This window comes from Microtus pennsylvanicus, chromosome 11 (assembly GCF_037038515.1).
Source record: "Microtus pennsylvanicus isolate mMicPen1 chromosome 11, mMicPen1.hap1, whole genome shotgun sequence".
NCBI classification, from domain to species: domain Eukaryota; kingdom Metazoa; phylum Chordata; class Mammalia; order Rodentia; family Cricetidae; genus Microtus; species Microtus pennsylvanicus.
The window spans coordinates 70,327,431-70,343,950 of NC_134589.1; the positions used below are offsets into that span (position 1 = coordinate 70,327,431).

The 16,520-nt window shown below is 43.2% G+C and overlaps 1 protein-coding gene across 1 annotated transcript; it reads right to left on the bottom strand.

The window, feature by feature from the left end:
• Nucleotides 1–9,439: 9,439 nt before the first annotated feature.
• On the bottom strand, nucleotides 9,440–9,685 carry LOC142859438 (transcription elongation factor 1 homolog). The gene has a single exon (XM_075989610.1). The coding sequence runs from the start codon at nucleotides 9,683–9,685 to the stop codon at nucleotides 9,440–9,442; it is 246 nt and encodes an 81-aa protein (XP_075845725.1).
• Between the last annotated feature and the right edge of the window lie 6,835 nt (nucleotides 9,686–16,520).

Sequence of the window (16,520 nt, forward strand, 5' to 3'; positions counted from 1 at the left end):
CCAGCTCAGAAACTCTTTCTTGTATGAGGAAATATTTTTAGGATAGGAAGAAACACAGGGTGGTGGTTTGAGACTGTGCCCCATGGTCTTGCATACTTCATCGGTCATTCCACCATCCATGGTCCTCTCTGCTAAGGTGTAGTGGTCATGGTCTTGTTGGAACTAGTATGTCAGTAAAGGTAAGCTTTGATGGTTCAAGGGTTCCTACCATGTCCCATTGCCCTTGTCTTGTTCCCCTGCTGTTCACAGATGGAGCTCTCTCTCTCTGCCCTTTCACACACTCTGCCTTCGCTGCCATTTGCTGCCTGTTTCCCACTAAATAATTCTGGGCACCTAGAAGTTTTCTTTCAAGAGAAAGGACCGTTCTTATTTCTCTCGAATATCTTCCTAGTACAACTAGACATAGCTTTATTCAGGCATCCAAAGATCATCAAGACTTGCTAGGAAGCTCTGGGATTCATAATCAGAAGGGACAGGGCTTTCCTGGGACACTGCTTGCCAAGAAAGGCTGTCCTGCTATGGGACTCCCATGCTAACTCCTTTAATGGGGCCTTGCTCAGCACGTGGCCCTAGAGCGGTGCAGAGATTCCACACTGAGAGCACAGCAGTAGTTCAAGGTCACCCTATGTTAGTGAAGGAGAGTGTGTCATATAGGGTCCCTAAAACCCTGTGTCTAAAGGAGAAGAGGACAACAGAGATAACAACATATAAAAGGAAAACAGAAGTCTCCCTCCTTCCAGTTAACACCCGAGCTTTCTAGCTGACTCTCTCCCTTTTCTTGGGGCTTAAAGTTCCTATTACGTCTCAATGTGCTCTGAACGTGCTGCTGTGTGTGAACCAGTGGTTTCCCATCCACTGCATCACATGACATGGGTGTGCTACCCCTATGTGTGCTCTCAGCAACTGTGAGATCAAGGGAGGAGGGCACAAGTGGACAATCATCTTTGTGTGCAGTGTGAAGTGTAGGCTAGCCTGGGTGACATGAGATTCTGTCTCTGTAAACTCAAGCCAATAAAACTATACCACAAAGCAGGTGAGGGTTTGTTTACCTAACCCTTGAAACCCACTGCTGTGGTCTCTGTTCAGGGATGTCGCCCACGCCCTCCCTGAGTTCCCTCTGCATTCAAGTGAACACTGTAGATAGACCTTCCATCTGGGCAGAAGAAGCCACTGGGTGCTTCTGAACATCAGGGAAGCATCCAAAGCACAGGCACTGGGCCTGGTAAAAGTACTGACATCAAGTAAAGGACATCTGGGCTGGACCACCAGACTAACAGCTGGCAGACCCAGTGCGACCTCCTCCATCATAGGGGTCCCAGTGTCCCTCCACTCTCGCCTTGTCCACAGGCTGTGCTGTCCCGCTGTCCCCCTGTGTCCTCTACTGCTACCTTTTGTTCTTTGTGCCTCCTGGGGAAGATGTCAGGCCTCAATTCCCCCATAACTATGGATTAGCTACAGTCTCCTAGATATTCCTAAGTCAGAAAATAATGGACTAAACACATTCTGTATGGCTCTGGTGCTCAGCCAAATTCTGGATGAATTGAGGATATTTAACAAATTTCTTAAATTATTGTAAAACCAGGCATGGTGGCCCACACCTTCAATCCTAGCATACGATATAGGCATAAGGGGCCTGGATAGTCGCCTCTAAAGAGTGAGTACCAGAATGACCAGGACTAGATAAAGATATCCTGTTTTAAAATGATATTAGAATATTGGACCTTGTTTATATATAGTGCTTTGGATATTTTCTGTTGAACCTGTGTCTTGCTGAGTAGCCTAAGCATTTCAGGAAATCCTCCTGCCTCAGCCTCCTGAGAGGGGATTAAAGGCTCCTGGTTAAGCTCTGCTGCCCCAGCCTCCTCCCTCCTCCCCAGGTCTATATTGTGGAGAAACTGCTGTGGAAGGGTGTGTCGTCTGCCACTCCCATGGAGAGCTTTACTGAACACTTTAAAGTCATATGAGCAAAACCTCACCAAATATCCTCTTATTTCATGGATCCTGCATGATCTTGAGAAGAAATAAATGCCGGTGGATTAAAGGCACATGCTTTAATCACAGCATTTAGGAGGCAGAGGCAGGAGGATCTTTGTGAGTTCATTGCCAGCCTGGTCTACAGTGCTAATTCCAGGATACCCTCCAGAGTTACAGCAAAAATCCTTTCAGAAAAAGGGAGCCAAAAAAAAAAAAAAAGAAAAAGAAAAGAAAAGAAAAATAAGGAAATCCAAGTAGACCATATGTGCCCAAATATTCAGGCTTTGACAGTTTATGCATACAGAGTTCCCTGTCTAATTTTCATCCTATTTTGGAGTTTTGGTTTTCCTATTTTTTGGAAAAGGTGGGTGAAATGTGTACTTTCCATTTTCAGTAACTACAGATGAACTCCAGTAGTACTGAGTCCCCAATAGAGACTGCAGACGTCCCCAGAGTCTGCTTAGTCAGTGTCTTTCCACCCCCATATGTCATCAGGTTCACTCTGTAGTGCATTGTACTGGAAACCCGAAGACCAGGATTAGATTTAAATACCATCTCTTGTTATAGGATAAAAAGGCTGGGAATGTGTTGTGGAATAATATTTTAACTATGGAAAGATGTGTTGCATTTGTTTATGCTGCAGGCTATCACTTTAACCGAGCAAAGCTGTGTGGCTGGTGTTTATGCTGAATTTAATTAAGAAAAGATTTGTTGCGTCTGGTCCACCTTGCCTGCCCAAGGCACCTGATTGGCCTAATAAAAATCTGTGTGGCCATAGGTAGTCAGAGAAAAGATAGGAGAGAATAAGTAGGAGGAGAACTCTAGGCTCCAGGAGAAGAAGAGAAAGGAGAAGGGAGAGAGGAGAAAGAAGGGGCCATGCCTTGAGCAAGAAGCCAGGCAGCCACCAGACAGCCAGACATGAGAAGCAATGAAAGTCAGATATATGGAAGGAAAGAAAATTGAAAAGCCTGAAAAATAAAGAAAAATAAAAAGGTAGATGAAGAGAAACAGGTTAATTTAGGCTGAAAGAGCTAGCCAGAAAAGATATTAAGGTAGGCTGAGCATTCATAGCTAATGAGAAGTCTCCATGTCATGAGTTGGAAACTGGTTGGTGGCCTAAAAGAAAAAGCCTAATAAGGGATAATTAGCAAAATGTGTGTCTAGCAGTTCTAAATACAGTATATGATGGGTAGCCAAGACTCTGCCTGGTTCCATGTGTAGTCAAGTATCGTTCTTCCTGTAGGAAGTTAGCAGTATAAACACAGTCAACAAAATAAATGCATACAATATATGAATACCAAGAACAACAATGAAATACCTATTTCTTGGATACTCTGGGATAGTGTTATCTATGTCAGTGAGTAATAAGGAGTTGACGGTACAGTAGACTTTCTATCTCCTACATCTCCTTCCATCCTACTCTCCCCACGTCTCCTCCACCCCTAGAGAAAGAACCTGCATCTGCACCCCTGTACAACTCTAATGGTTTGAAAGAGATAAAAAAGGAATCCCTACTTGTCTATCCTGAGGATGAGTTGCCAACTGTGACTTAGTACAGCGGCCAGATGCTGGGATCCTCTGGGACGAAGGCAGGAGAAGGCTTGGACTGTGAAAGGATGGTGGGTTTCAGAGTGCTCATCTGGGATCCAGGGAATCCTCCCTGACATCACAGATGATGGGATTTGCTGTAGTTCTGCAGAAGGAGCAGGGATGCCATAACTCCAAGGTTGCTACATGGAAGAGGGCAAGACCATCAGAAGTTGAGTGTTCATAGAAAGCAGAGGTCGTCAACATCCTCACAGAGAGGACCTGCCAATCACAGACACAGGGAGATCATAATCATGGTGCCCTCTGCTCTGCCTGAATCCAGTTACCAACTGTCCTTCCTGTGTGTCCACTGTGAACAAGTCCAAAACCAACCAAGAGGACACACTTTGAAAATCACTGCTACTGCAGCACAGGGTTCTGGTACTGAGGTGTTTATTCTAGAGAGCTGGAGATTTCCTCCACCTCCTCTATCCCCATCAGTAATCTAGTTTCTCTGGTCATCATCGCCATCTTCCTCTTCATTATTCAGTATTTCCTCTACTCCCAAGTATGCTACTGCTTTTTGTTCTAATTTTTCCCCTCATCTTCATCCCCCAACAGAAGAGGTAGGCCTTTTATGTGATAGCACATGGCCAGGAAGACAGCTTCACTGCTCCACTGAAGGCCCCAACATTCCTATCCACCAGGTGCCCTTACCTCTTTCTTTTTCTTTTCCCATGTAGTCAAGAGAGTGACCACAGCCCACACTTCCAAGTATTGTGGATTATTTACAATTTGGCAGTGTGATTACTAGGTTAACACGAGAGATTAAAAATTTCCATCTTTGTTGCTCTTTGAAATAGTACCTATTTGAAGGGATTTACCACATATGGAAAAATCAACAAATTAGTATAAATCTTTGAGATTTTTTTTAAATGGCTATAAGTTTCTCAAAGGATTCCAGGCTCTACAGCATCTTTAGAAAATCACCAGTCTTTAAATTCCTGGAATGGAATTACAAACTATTGTTTATCTAGTTTGTTTCACACCACACACCCATGTAGGGTGGCTCTGATTCAATCCCACGAGACCTATATAAGGAGATAGATCTTTGAAGGCATAAGTCACAAAACAATCCCACACCAGTTTGGAATTATGATTAATAAAATGGTTATTTATTTAAAGGGAGAAAAACTTATAGATCACCGTCTCAGACAACAGCCCTCTGCACAATCAGGAAGGAAGTCTAACAGCTTGAAGCAGAGCCGGACACAAGAGAACAAGCACACAGCTACCACTGCTTTTCAAACAAAAGAGACCACGCTCAAGTGGGCTGGTATCTTAAAGGCTATTGGCTGAAGGAGCGGAAGTGTCTCCCACAGCACCTACCCCTTTTGTTTAAATAAGAAAGTTGCAAACCCAATACAAAACAATATACACTAGGAACAGATATCAAGTATAAGATTAGAATTACAATCAGCATAAACAATATTAAGCAAGGAACATATGCTAAATGTTTTAATAAATTCTATCCTAAGGAGTCTAAGTCTTGTATTGGAGATAGCTTGGCTAGAACATAGGAGGAAGGTAACTACAGCTATCTAATCTTCAACCCTATCGAAGGCCTGAGAAGGGAGATAATATTACTTGAGCAGGCAGGAAGTACAATCAAGTAGCTTCCAAAGCAAGCAATATATGAGGGACAATTAGCTACCTCAGCAATCACCCAAAGTCTCATTTTGCAACATTGAAGCAACCAACTTTGGCTATGGCCTAGTGTAATGGACAGACTATTTTTAGAGGCAGGAAATTTTTCAAAACCATCTTATCCTGTCTGGGCAAGATTTGACAGTCCTGCTTACCCGTTTCCGGATATCATGTAACTTGTCAGTGGTTGAGGCATTGTCAGTTCCTTGCCCAAAGGCCAGTTTTGCCAAGAAGAAAACAAGCTCCAAGTGGAGTGTCTTTGGTGCTCAACATTCTCTCGGGAATAGATTTGTGCTGTCAGAAGCAGTCATGTGTCATGTAAACAGAACCCTAAGTTACTTAAATGTCATGTTCTACAGATCCTCGAAGTGGTTGAAGATTCCCTGTCTAGACAGAATACAGTCCCTATATATCTAAAGAACCTAATTGATCTGACTGTATGTACAACAAACATGAATAACTATTGACCTATAATAATTAATACCTGTATAACTTAAAGACTAAAACTTCAAGTTAGAATATTAAATAATCTGTAAATAAATGTGCAACAAATGAGGATAGTAATCTCAAAATGTAAACAATTTATAAGTATTTTGATCAGAGGTAGGAGTAATATATAATGCAATATTAAAATATATCCTAAAAGTTGTGTCAATATACAAAGTGTCCTAAATCGAGGAAAAACAGCATATATATAATCTGACAAAATAACTTTGCATAGGTGTACAAATGTAAACAAAAGTAACAGATATAATTTTAACTTGTATCAATATATAAAACTATACCAATGTAAATTATCCATAAATAATAGCTCACAAGTATTCACTCTATTACCCACTATTACTATCTCCCCCCTTTCTTAATAAACATAGTTTTCAACCCAGCCCTTTATCTAATAAAAGTAATAATCAACAACCTCTAAACAGTGTTCCCAGCCCTATGGATAAACTTTTTGGGAATGTAGTAGCAGTCTCCTAGAATTGCTTCCTGTGTCATGGCGGAAATGTTCTCTTAATGGGATCCTGCAGAATTAAAGTGATGGTTAAGCTTCAAAAGTACTGTCTAGTATAGTTGCAAATAGTTTCCAAGCAGTCAATAGATAGGGTTTTTTTTTTCCTTCAAAATTCTTATTTGGAGTCCTGGCCAGAATGTCATGAGAAGGTGCTCCATTTCAGTAGCTAGTACCCAAATAAAGAAGCAGTCTTATAGTAGTGCTGTCTGCATCACGATGTCATCTCAACTAGGAGAGTTGTTGCTGTGGGGCCCCAACTTTCTGGAAACTTCAAAGATTCGGGCTGGGGGGGGGACTTAATTGGGGGAGGGGGAGGGAAATGGGAGGTGGTGGCGGGGAAGAGACAGAAATCTTTAATAAATAAATAAATTAAAAAAACAAAACAAAACAAAAAGATCACTGCAGAAAAAGGATCTGTAGGAAAATCTATTGTTCATCATGAAGAACTTAAACGTCATTTATATATACATACATTCAATTAAGAATGTGATATAGACAAAAAAGGCACGGAGAAAGTAAAAATTTTTCCTAAAGTCTTTCTTCTGTCCCATACCATATGGCTCACAATATGAGACAGAAACTCTAAATGTTGCTTTTAACAACACACTTGGATTTAGAGAAGTACAGAGCCATTGTCCAACTCCAAAAGCAGCTGAATATATTAACATATATGGATTCATAAACAATATTCTGTTTTCTAGATGCTCCTTAGTGGATAGTTATTTTTTCTTCTGTCAGCATGCAAACATCCAGAGTCTCTTGAATTTTTGATGATGTGTATTTTCCTGCAAAGATAAGAGCAGAACCCTGCCCTAACTCTTATGAGCTTTGCTCACCACCATTGTGAGTGTGGTATCATTTCTCTTTTTCAAGAGGTTTCTCCTTTTCAAAGCGAATCTTTATTAATTTTGATGGTATCCATAATTTTTCTTTTCCTGTGGAAACAAGAGCGAAACCCCTTCCCCAACGTAGCACATCTCCTGGTTTCCATTGTGAGGGCAACACATCCTTGAAACACACTGGTTGAGTCAATTCAGAAGTTTTTTTCCATTATCCAATGCCTCTCCGCTGTTGTTTTTCCTTTCTCATTAGCGTTAAGAAAATTCAAGGTTAGTAAAGCATTATGCAATCTATTTCTGGGGGTATTTTCTGTCCCTTTCTGTTTGTTCAGCATATCATTTATAGTACAATTTGACCTTTCTATAACTGCCTGACCTGTAAGATTATTTGGTGTACCTGTAATGTACTTTATATTACAATAAGCAAAAAAGCGTTTCATTTTCTTAGATACATATGCCGGACCATTGTTTGTCTTTATTTGTGCAGGTATACCCATGATGGCCATAACTTCCAAAATCTGACCACAATGAACTCGACAGAAGAGAAATTAAAGTAAGATAGCTTTAATGCACGTGACTGGAGACCACTTCCTAAATATAACCCCAGTAGCACAGACACTGAGATCATCAATAAATAAATGGTACCTCCTGAAACTAAGAAGCTTCTGTAAAGCAAAGGACAAGTCAATAGACAAAAAGACAGCCCATTGAATTGGAAAAGATATTCACCAACCCCCACATCAGACAAAGGATTGATCTCCAAAATATATAAAGAACTCAAGAAAATAGATATCAAAATTCTAAACAACCCAATTAAAAAATGGGGTACAGAACTAAACAAAGAATTCTCAACAGGAGAATCTCAAGTGGCTGAAAGACACTTAAGGATATGTCCAACATCCTTAGCCATCAGGGAAATGCAAATAAAAACAACTCTGAGATACCCTTTTACACCTGTCAGAATGGCTAAGATTAAAAGCAGCAATGATGGCTTATGCTGGAGAGGATGTGGAGTAAGGGGAATACTCATCCATTGATGGTGGGAATGCAAACTTGTACAACCGCTTTGGAAATCAGTATGGTGGTTTCTCAGAAAATTAGGTATCAACATACTTCAGGATCCAGCAATACCACTCTTGGACATATACCCAAAAGATCCTCAATTGTACTAAAAGACATTTGTTCAACTATGTTCATAGCAGCATTATTCATAATAGCCAGAACCTGGACACAACCTAGATTCCCCTCAACCAAAGAATGGATAAAGAAAATGTGGCATATTTACACATTAGAGTACTACTCAGGAAAACGGCTGAGGCTAGGTATGTGTAGTGAGTGTCCCTGCACGGAGGACCAGAGAGGCCATTGTGGGAAGCTGTGAAGATAAAGCCTGGATTTTCTTGGAAACCCAAAGATATTCGAGTTGACAGAGCCATAGGACACCGGCAAAAGAAAGCTTCTATCAGGGACTAGAACCAGCCCAGGAGAAATAACCATTTGCTGTCAACAAAACTGAAAGAAGTTGGGGATCTCAAGAGCATTTTGACATCAGACATAGAGATGCAGAGTTTGGAGTTGGCCCAGCTGGTTCTCAGTCTTGCTTTGGTCCAGTACTTCCTCGCTGTGCTCCATTTCCTACATTGTTGAAGAGAAATGTGTGCCCTGTGCCATTATATATTGCAAATATATTATCTGGTCTTTTATTCTAATTTTACAGGAAATTACAGGTAAGAGATTACATGAATCACTCAAGAGACTTTGAACTCTGAACGATTAAACAACTTGGCATTGGACTTTTCCAGAATTGAAATGACTTAGTGATTTCACAGAAATAGAAAAAGGAGAGAATAGGGCATAAAGAACAAGGTCCTGGACATTATTTGAATTTCAAATTTTATTCTGATATGAGGTGTGCCGGGGTGGGGGGCAACTGGTTACGACATGACAGGTGCTTACACAGTTTTCTAGAAATAGCATGTTTGGGTTTTTATTATCTTTACTGGTGATCTGGATGGTTCTCTGAGTCTGAGACTTCTGAGGAAGGTTGGGGTCTCCTGGGACAGAGGCTTAGACCAGGTGTGACGATGGCCATGGAGAGCTCCTCTTGAAATGATTATGTCACTTGAGGAATACGGTTCTGAAATTTGAGGCCACCTTGTGCTGCGTGGTGAGACGAAGTACCTTTCGCCTTCACTCCAGCTCCAAGCAGCCAGGGCCACCATGACAATCACATCTACAGTCATACACACACGTCTACTCATTCACATCCACCCCATACACAGAAGGAAGGTTTTCACAGCCCTGGACCAACACCCTGGAATGTCTCTGGATTGGTACCCAAGTCTGGACTTGTTGAAGGGCTAGGTCCTTGCTCTTGCTACTAATTAACTGCCTCGCAGGCGTCTATCCAATCGCTGTACACATCCACTGGGTCTGACAGATTTGTAATGCGTGTCTGGAACTCCTCTAGGCACACGGCACAGGAGATGACTCCAGTCTTGCGAGCATGGTTCATTTTAACATCACAAGACTTCTCATGGTTGCAGAAGGGGCACGTGAACTGCGTGTCCAGAGGTTCTGTCCTCTTCTTGGGGGGTAGCTTTCGTTTAGACTTCTTTCGTCCCATGGCTGAAGGGGGATGAGAAAATGAAAAGAAAGGAGAAAGACAAAAGGTTAGTGGACGAACATCTGCATTTGCTTTGTTAACCTTCCACACTGAGAAAAGGTGGATTTGGAAATAACTCTTTGGGGCAGAGCCTTGACTTAATTCTGAGCCATAGACCAATGCTGGGCTATCTGATGTCACCATGTTTCAGAAATTGAAAATCAAGTAGAAAAGTGTGTTCCTAGTGCTGGGGAGAAGAGGACAGAGAACCAGTCAGTGTTTAAGAGTATAACTGAGATGGACACTTGAGTTCTAGAACAGTCTGGCCTCAGAGAGATTGTGGGTCATTAAAGGAAAAGGAGGGCTTGGAGGCAACATATAAAGAGAGAATGGAGGAAGGGAGAGAAGTGAAATCAACTAAGGTGTGATCTGGATGGTGGGTGTCCCGGATCCCAGCCCTTGTTCTGTGCCGACCAGCGCCTAGGCCTGGATTGATGGTAGATTGGGACCAGTCTAGCCATCATTATACTCTATCTTAGATACGTGAATATGTAAAAGTAAGATATGTTCTCCAGGTCAGACGCCCATAATCCTAGAGCTAGGAGGAGCTCAATCAAGGGTAGCCTGTGCTGCACACAGAGAATTTCTGTCAAATGGAGACAATTACTTAGGAAGAAGCATGGAGAGCCTATAAACCAGAATTCCTAAACCCAGCATGGAGGGGATAGACAGCAGAGTGTCCTTGAGGCCATCTGGCCCCCAACTGGAATTTAAAACCAACATTGCACCATACATGTGAACCAGTATTAAAAAGACAAAATACGCTATTGTGGCTCAGCTCTAAAACAGAGGCAGGGGATCACTGGGTGTTACAGACCAGCCAGCAATGCCCATTAAGTTTAAGATTGGCCTGATATGAGGAGCAAAGCCCTGCCGTGTGTGTGACCAATGAAGAGAACAGGACGAGTGTCTCCGGGCTGTGTTCCAGGCACTGTGGGAGCAGAGCTATGAGGATCACAGTGCAAGGTGTTAGCAATTCTGGTTCACGACATAAATCCCCGAACACACGGGGCAACCTGTAAGGCCCCATTTCAAAAGTCATGAAAATGCAGCCTAGCTCACAAAAAGACACAAGAGTGGGATTTCCCATCTCACCTGAACGTTTCGGCCTTGGCTTCCTGCTACTGTTCCACAGAGTCTGGACCCAGAGGTCTCTGTGCCCTGATGTGTGCAGCAGAGCCTGTAGAGGAGACCATGTGGGGAATCCATCTCCTTATAAAGGTCTTGAGGGATTGAATCAGACCCGCCCTACATGGGTGTGTCGTCTGGATCAAACAAGATAAACAATAGTTTGTAATCCCATCCCAGGACTGTAAAGCCTGGGGATTTTCCAAAATTGCTGTAGAGCCTAAGCTCCCTTGAGAAACATACAGCAATTAAAAAAAAAAACCTCAAAGACTTCTATTAATTCATTCGATTTCCCCACACGTGGTGAGACCCTTCAAATAGGCTACCATTTCATAGAGCAACTAAGATTGAAAATTTTTAAACTGTCATGGTAACCTAATAATTAATCTGTCAAATGGAATTAATTCACAATACTTGGAGGAGTGGGCTGTGGTCAATGTCTTGACTACATGGGAAAGGAAAAAGATAGAGGTCAGGGCACCTGGTCGATATGAACGGTAGCGTCCTGCTTTGGGCTGTGGACCCGAGTACTTGCTTTCAGATGCCAGTTCCTACTGTTTGTTTTGGGGGATGATTTTGAGGGGAGCAATCTGAGCAAAAAGAACCTAAATACAGTAGACTTGGTGTGGAAGAAGCTCTAAAGAATGAAGAGAAAAAAGGTGATAATGACCAGAGAAACTAAGAGAACTGAACGGGTTGGAGGAGGTAGAGCAAATCTCCAGGTCTCTGGAATAATCAGCTCAGTACAAGGACAAGGGATTATCTGGATTCAGGGCCAGTGGGGGTTTGTATTATCATCTCACGGTGTTTATACCTGGCAAGTCCTTTCTATGAGGGGTGTGATGACCTCTGCTTTTCATGGACACTCAGCCACCACTGGAATTGTTCTGTGATATTTTGTCTGTGTTCAGACAAACAAAGCTTGTCTGGAGGTCAGAGGGTAGAGCTAGTCACTAGTTAACTACAGATGCCACTCAATGGTGGCACACACCTTTAATCCAAGCAGGTGGGAGAGGTGGGAAGATCAGGAGTTCAAGATCACCCAGGGATCAGATGTACCAGTAGGAAAGAGAAACACAGCCAGGTGATGGTGGCTTACACCTTTGATCCCAGTACTTGGGAGGAAGTAGGAATATAGGGAGTTCAAGGGCACCCGGGTATATACTAGAATGAAGCCATCTAAAAGAGAAATAGAGCAGTCGCTGGTGGCTCATATCTTTGATTCCAATACTTGAGAATAAGTAGGAAAATCAGATTGATCATGCCTAAAAGAGAAACAGAGCAGGTGGTGGTGGCTCACAACTTCGATTCCAGTACTTGAGAATAAGTAGGAAAATCAGATTGATCATGCCTAAAAGAGAAACAGAGCAGGTGGTGGTGGCTCACAACTTTGATTCTAGCACCTGGGATCTGATGCCTTGGACACCAGCACCTTGTAGCCTCAGTCTTTGATCCCAGCATTGGGAAGTGGAGACAGACAGGGTCTCCCCCATTCAGTCTGAGGATTCTTAGAGACAGAATCGCCCCCTTTGCTCTGAGATTTTGCACAGGTAAATCCTCTAGTGCAGCTGGCTGTTTTGCGTCTCAGATCTCCAGGCAAGCTTTATTTGTCAGAACACAAACAGAATATACAATAGGTTTTCCCATCTCCTCTGTCTCCTGTGCACCAGCTTTGGGATTTTGGCATTCCCATTCCTTCAGCAGAGCTACAAGAAAACCCATCACCTATGATGTCCAGGGAGGACTCCCTGCTTCCCAGATGAGCACTCTGGAACCCTCCATCCTTGCACAGTCCACACCATTCCCCTGCCTTTGTCCCAGAGGATCCCAGCATCTGGCAGCCATGGGGAATCACAGTTGACAACCCATGCTCTCAATAAAGACAAGTTCCTTTTCCCTTTTTCTTTTTCTCTCTCTTTCCCTCTCTCTCTAATCCTCAGAGCTGTACAGTGCTGTAGGTGAAGGTGTCTATTCCTACCTCATAAGAGAAGAAAACGTGAAATTAAATGAAGGTCTCTGTGCTGTCGTCTCCTTACAGCTTCTGTAGGGGTCACAATGGGACATGGCAGGCATCTTCAAACCCTCAGATCTTACCTTTCTGACTTACTCTTTCCAACAAACCATAGCACTTAACCTTGGCGTTCCCAGAGCCATGGACAACTCAAGGGAGAGTCACTAACAGAGACTGGAAGCAGCGCAGGAGAAATAACTGTACTGCTCTCAACAAAACTAAGTGGAGTTGGAGATCTGAAGAGCTGTTTGACCTCAGACACGGAGATGCAGAGTTCGAAGTTCGCTGAATTAGTTTTCAGTATTGCTTTTGTCTGTTTTTTCCTCACTGTGCTTCTTTTCCTTCCTTTTGGAACAGTAAAGTATGCTCTGAGCCATTGTATATTAGAAGTAGATGATCTGGTTCTTTATTTTAATTTTACTGGGGAATATAGTTAAGAGATTGCAGGAATCAGCATTCACAGCTTTAATCCCAGCACTCAGAGGCAGAGGCCGGAAGGTCCGGTCTGCAAGAACTAGTTCTCCTGGTTTGAAATCGACAGAAAAACTGTCTTGAATAACCAAAGAGAGACAGAGAGATTGCATGAATCCCAGAAGAGACTTTGAAGTTTATACAAATTTGAGTAGTTATAGACTCTGGGAACTTTTGAAGTTGGACTGAATACATTTCTACATTATACTATGTCTACAAGCCTATAGGGTCAGTGTAACATCCATGCTACTAAGCCTGTTCTGAGATCTACTGCTCCTGTAAGGTCCTGTAGTGCCTGTACTACGTGCACTACAGTACTACGCCTGGAGCTTACCACCTGCACACAGGATGGTTTGCAAGCCTAGCCGGGCAAGGGGCTGGAGACTGAAACACACACACAGAGACAGAGACACGGGTCATTCTTGAACTCTTCGAGAATGCCAACTTGAATCAATTAATGTGTTCCAGGGCAGTTTATTGCCTTTCCTGACCAATCGCCATGTCCTAACTCTCAGCTTCAAGCCACCAGCAACCACTCCCCTGTCTCATGCTCAGAGTAGCTGCAAACACAGGAAATAAAGTTGTTTTGCTCAAAGCAGCTGCAAGCATAGAAAACAAGTTGTTTACAGTAAACTCAGGGTCTGGGGGTCCACTATCCTGAACAGGACAGACAGTGGAATGTGGTGATTTGAATAGGAATGGTCCTCCATAAAATCATGTGTTTGAATTATTGATCCATACGGTTTGGCACTATTAGGTAATGTGGCCTTGTGGGTTAAGTGCTTTACTGTGGAGGCAGGATGCATGGTCTTACATGACCAAGTTGGCCTAGTGCAACAGTGGACCGGATATAGGACTCTCAGCTCCTTCTCCAGCACCATAACTGCCTGCATGCTGCCTTGCTTCTCACCATGACAAAAATAAACCAGACCTCTGAAACTGTAAACCAACTCTTGTCATTTCCATTACACACACACACACACACACACACACACACACACACACACACACACAATGTATGCACATAGACATACACACACACACACACACACACACACACCACAGAATTTATTAGAAAGACCTTCATGTTGTGTTCCTTCTAATCTGCCAATGGCGGCCCTGACCCTAAAACCTAAAAATTCATCAGGGCTGTGGTCCACAAAGCTGGAAGTCTCAACTGGTCTTCAGCTAACACTGGAATCCTGAAGAAGCAGCCTCTACGGCAGGTGAAGGAATAGACTCGCTATAAGGAAGAGGGGAGGCAGGCAAAGAGCAAATGCTTTCTTCTCCTGTGTCCTTATATAACATTCTAGCACAAGCTGTGGCGCAGATTTAAGGTGTTTCTCTCTCTCTCCCATCTTTTCCATATGAAAAGTTTGTGTCTTCCAGTCTCCAGATCAGGATTAGACTTGGATCCACCTACCTAACCTTAGGGGAAATCCCACACAGCTGTGTTCCCTGCTTTTGGAAGTTAGTTAATAGCAATGGAGTCAAGTTGACAACCAAGAGTAGTTATCACATAATTTAAACCTATTTTTTGGATATGGTCTTTTTACATATTCATGGCATCCTGGAACTCACTATGTAGACCCAACAGTTCAGGTAACCACACCTTGTCTTTCTCTGCTTTGCCTGCCCTGCTACTGGTAGTAAGGACATAAGCCACTATGGTGGGTAATTCAATTGAACATATTTGCTGAATGTGTTCATTAAATCTAAAGAGAAATTATAAACCTGAGACACACAGATTTTTATTGTTTTTACTTTTTTGGTTTTTCGAGACAGGGTTTCTCTGTGGCTTTGGAGCCTGTCCTGGAACTAGCTCTTACAGCCCAGGCTAGTCTCAAACTTACAGAGGTCTGCCTACCTCTGCTTCCCAAGTGCTGGGATTAAAGGCGTGCGCCACCACCGCCCGGCTGACACACAGATTTTTATTAACCTTTTTTTACAAATAAACATCATCTCTAAAATCATAGCTGATCTACTGTAATTTCAGCAGGGAGACCTAGCAAGTTCATTATCTGGACACTAGAGAAAAAGGAAACAATGGAGGACACATGGGGACACACGACAGCACAGCCTGTAGGGAAGAGAGGACGCCATAATTATGGGGAGTGTATGTAGCAAGAGTTTGGTGAAGCTCATCTGCATGTAGTCTGGCCTGCTCCCAAACTCACCTGTGCTCTTCAGGAAGTAGGTTATTAGATAAGATCATATAGATGTCATGAAAGGTGAGATTATAAGACTGGGTAAGATATTGGAATTGTTTTATGAAAGTGGTAGAATTAGACATATAGTGTCACGGCCAACCTCATCCCGCAAGGAATGACGCGACCACCGGAGCTCTTCTCACTGCAGTTTATTCCAGGACCTTTATTCACAGCAATTCATCTCCTTCTCTTTCTCTCTCTCCCCAACCTCTCTCCTTTTTTCCTGTCTCCTTGACCTCTCTCTTCGGGCAAACCTCTCCCAGCCCTTAAGTAGACATGGGCTGCCAACCCCGAACTGCCAGGTGGGCACTGCCCATAGGTTCACGCATATGCAGGCAGCTGATAGTCATTGCGTGATCATAGCATAGGTCAGACTTTAGCCATAGGAGTTGATTATACATCTCCATCAGTTGTGATTCCACGCAGCTCGCTACAATATAGGACCCCAGTATTTGTTCTCTATGGGAGAGTTCTGAGAGTGAGAAAGGAATGTGTACCCTAATAAATCCATCTACACTGGCCACCTCTCACAACGGGAGAACTGTAGCGGGCTTGGCTTGGTTAGAGTTGGGTTCTATAGCAGCACGTGAGCATATGAGAGGAGGGATAAATGTGGCGGTGGCCAGGCACTGGAGAGGAAGAATGATTCAGCGGGGCTGCTGGAGCAGGTAGTGGGAGGGGGAGAGAGGAAGAGCAAGCAGAGGGAGGAAGCTAAGCAGCAGGAAGTAAAGGAACAGAAGTATTCTTTGAGGTCCGGAAGGTGTGGATTCCTTACTGGGGTCCAGAGCAGTAGCTAAAGTAACTGGCAGAGGAACAGGAGTAGGAGCTTAAGGGGCAGGAGTAGGATTGGAGTTGAAGGAACAGCTGAAGAGACTAAAGGATCAGGAGTAGAAACTGGAGTTGAAGGACCAAGAGCAGGGGCTAAAGTAACCGGAGTGGGAGCTGGGAGAATGGGGGTAGCTACCTGCTGAGGTCA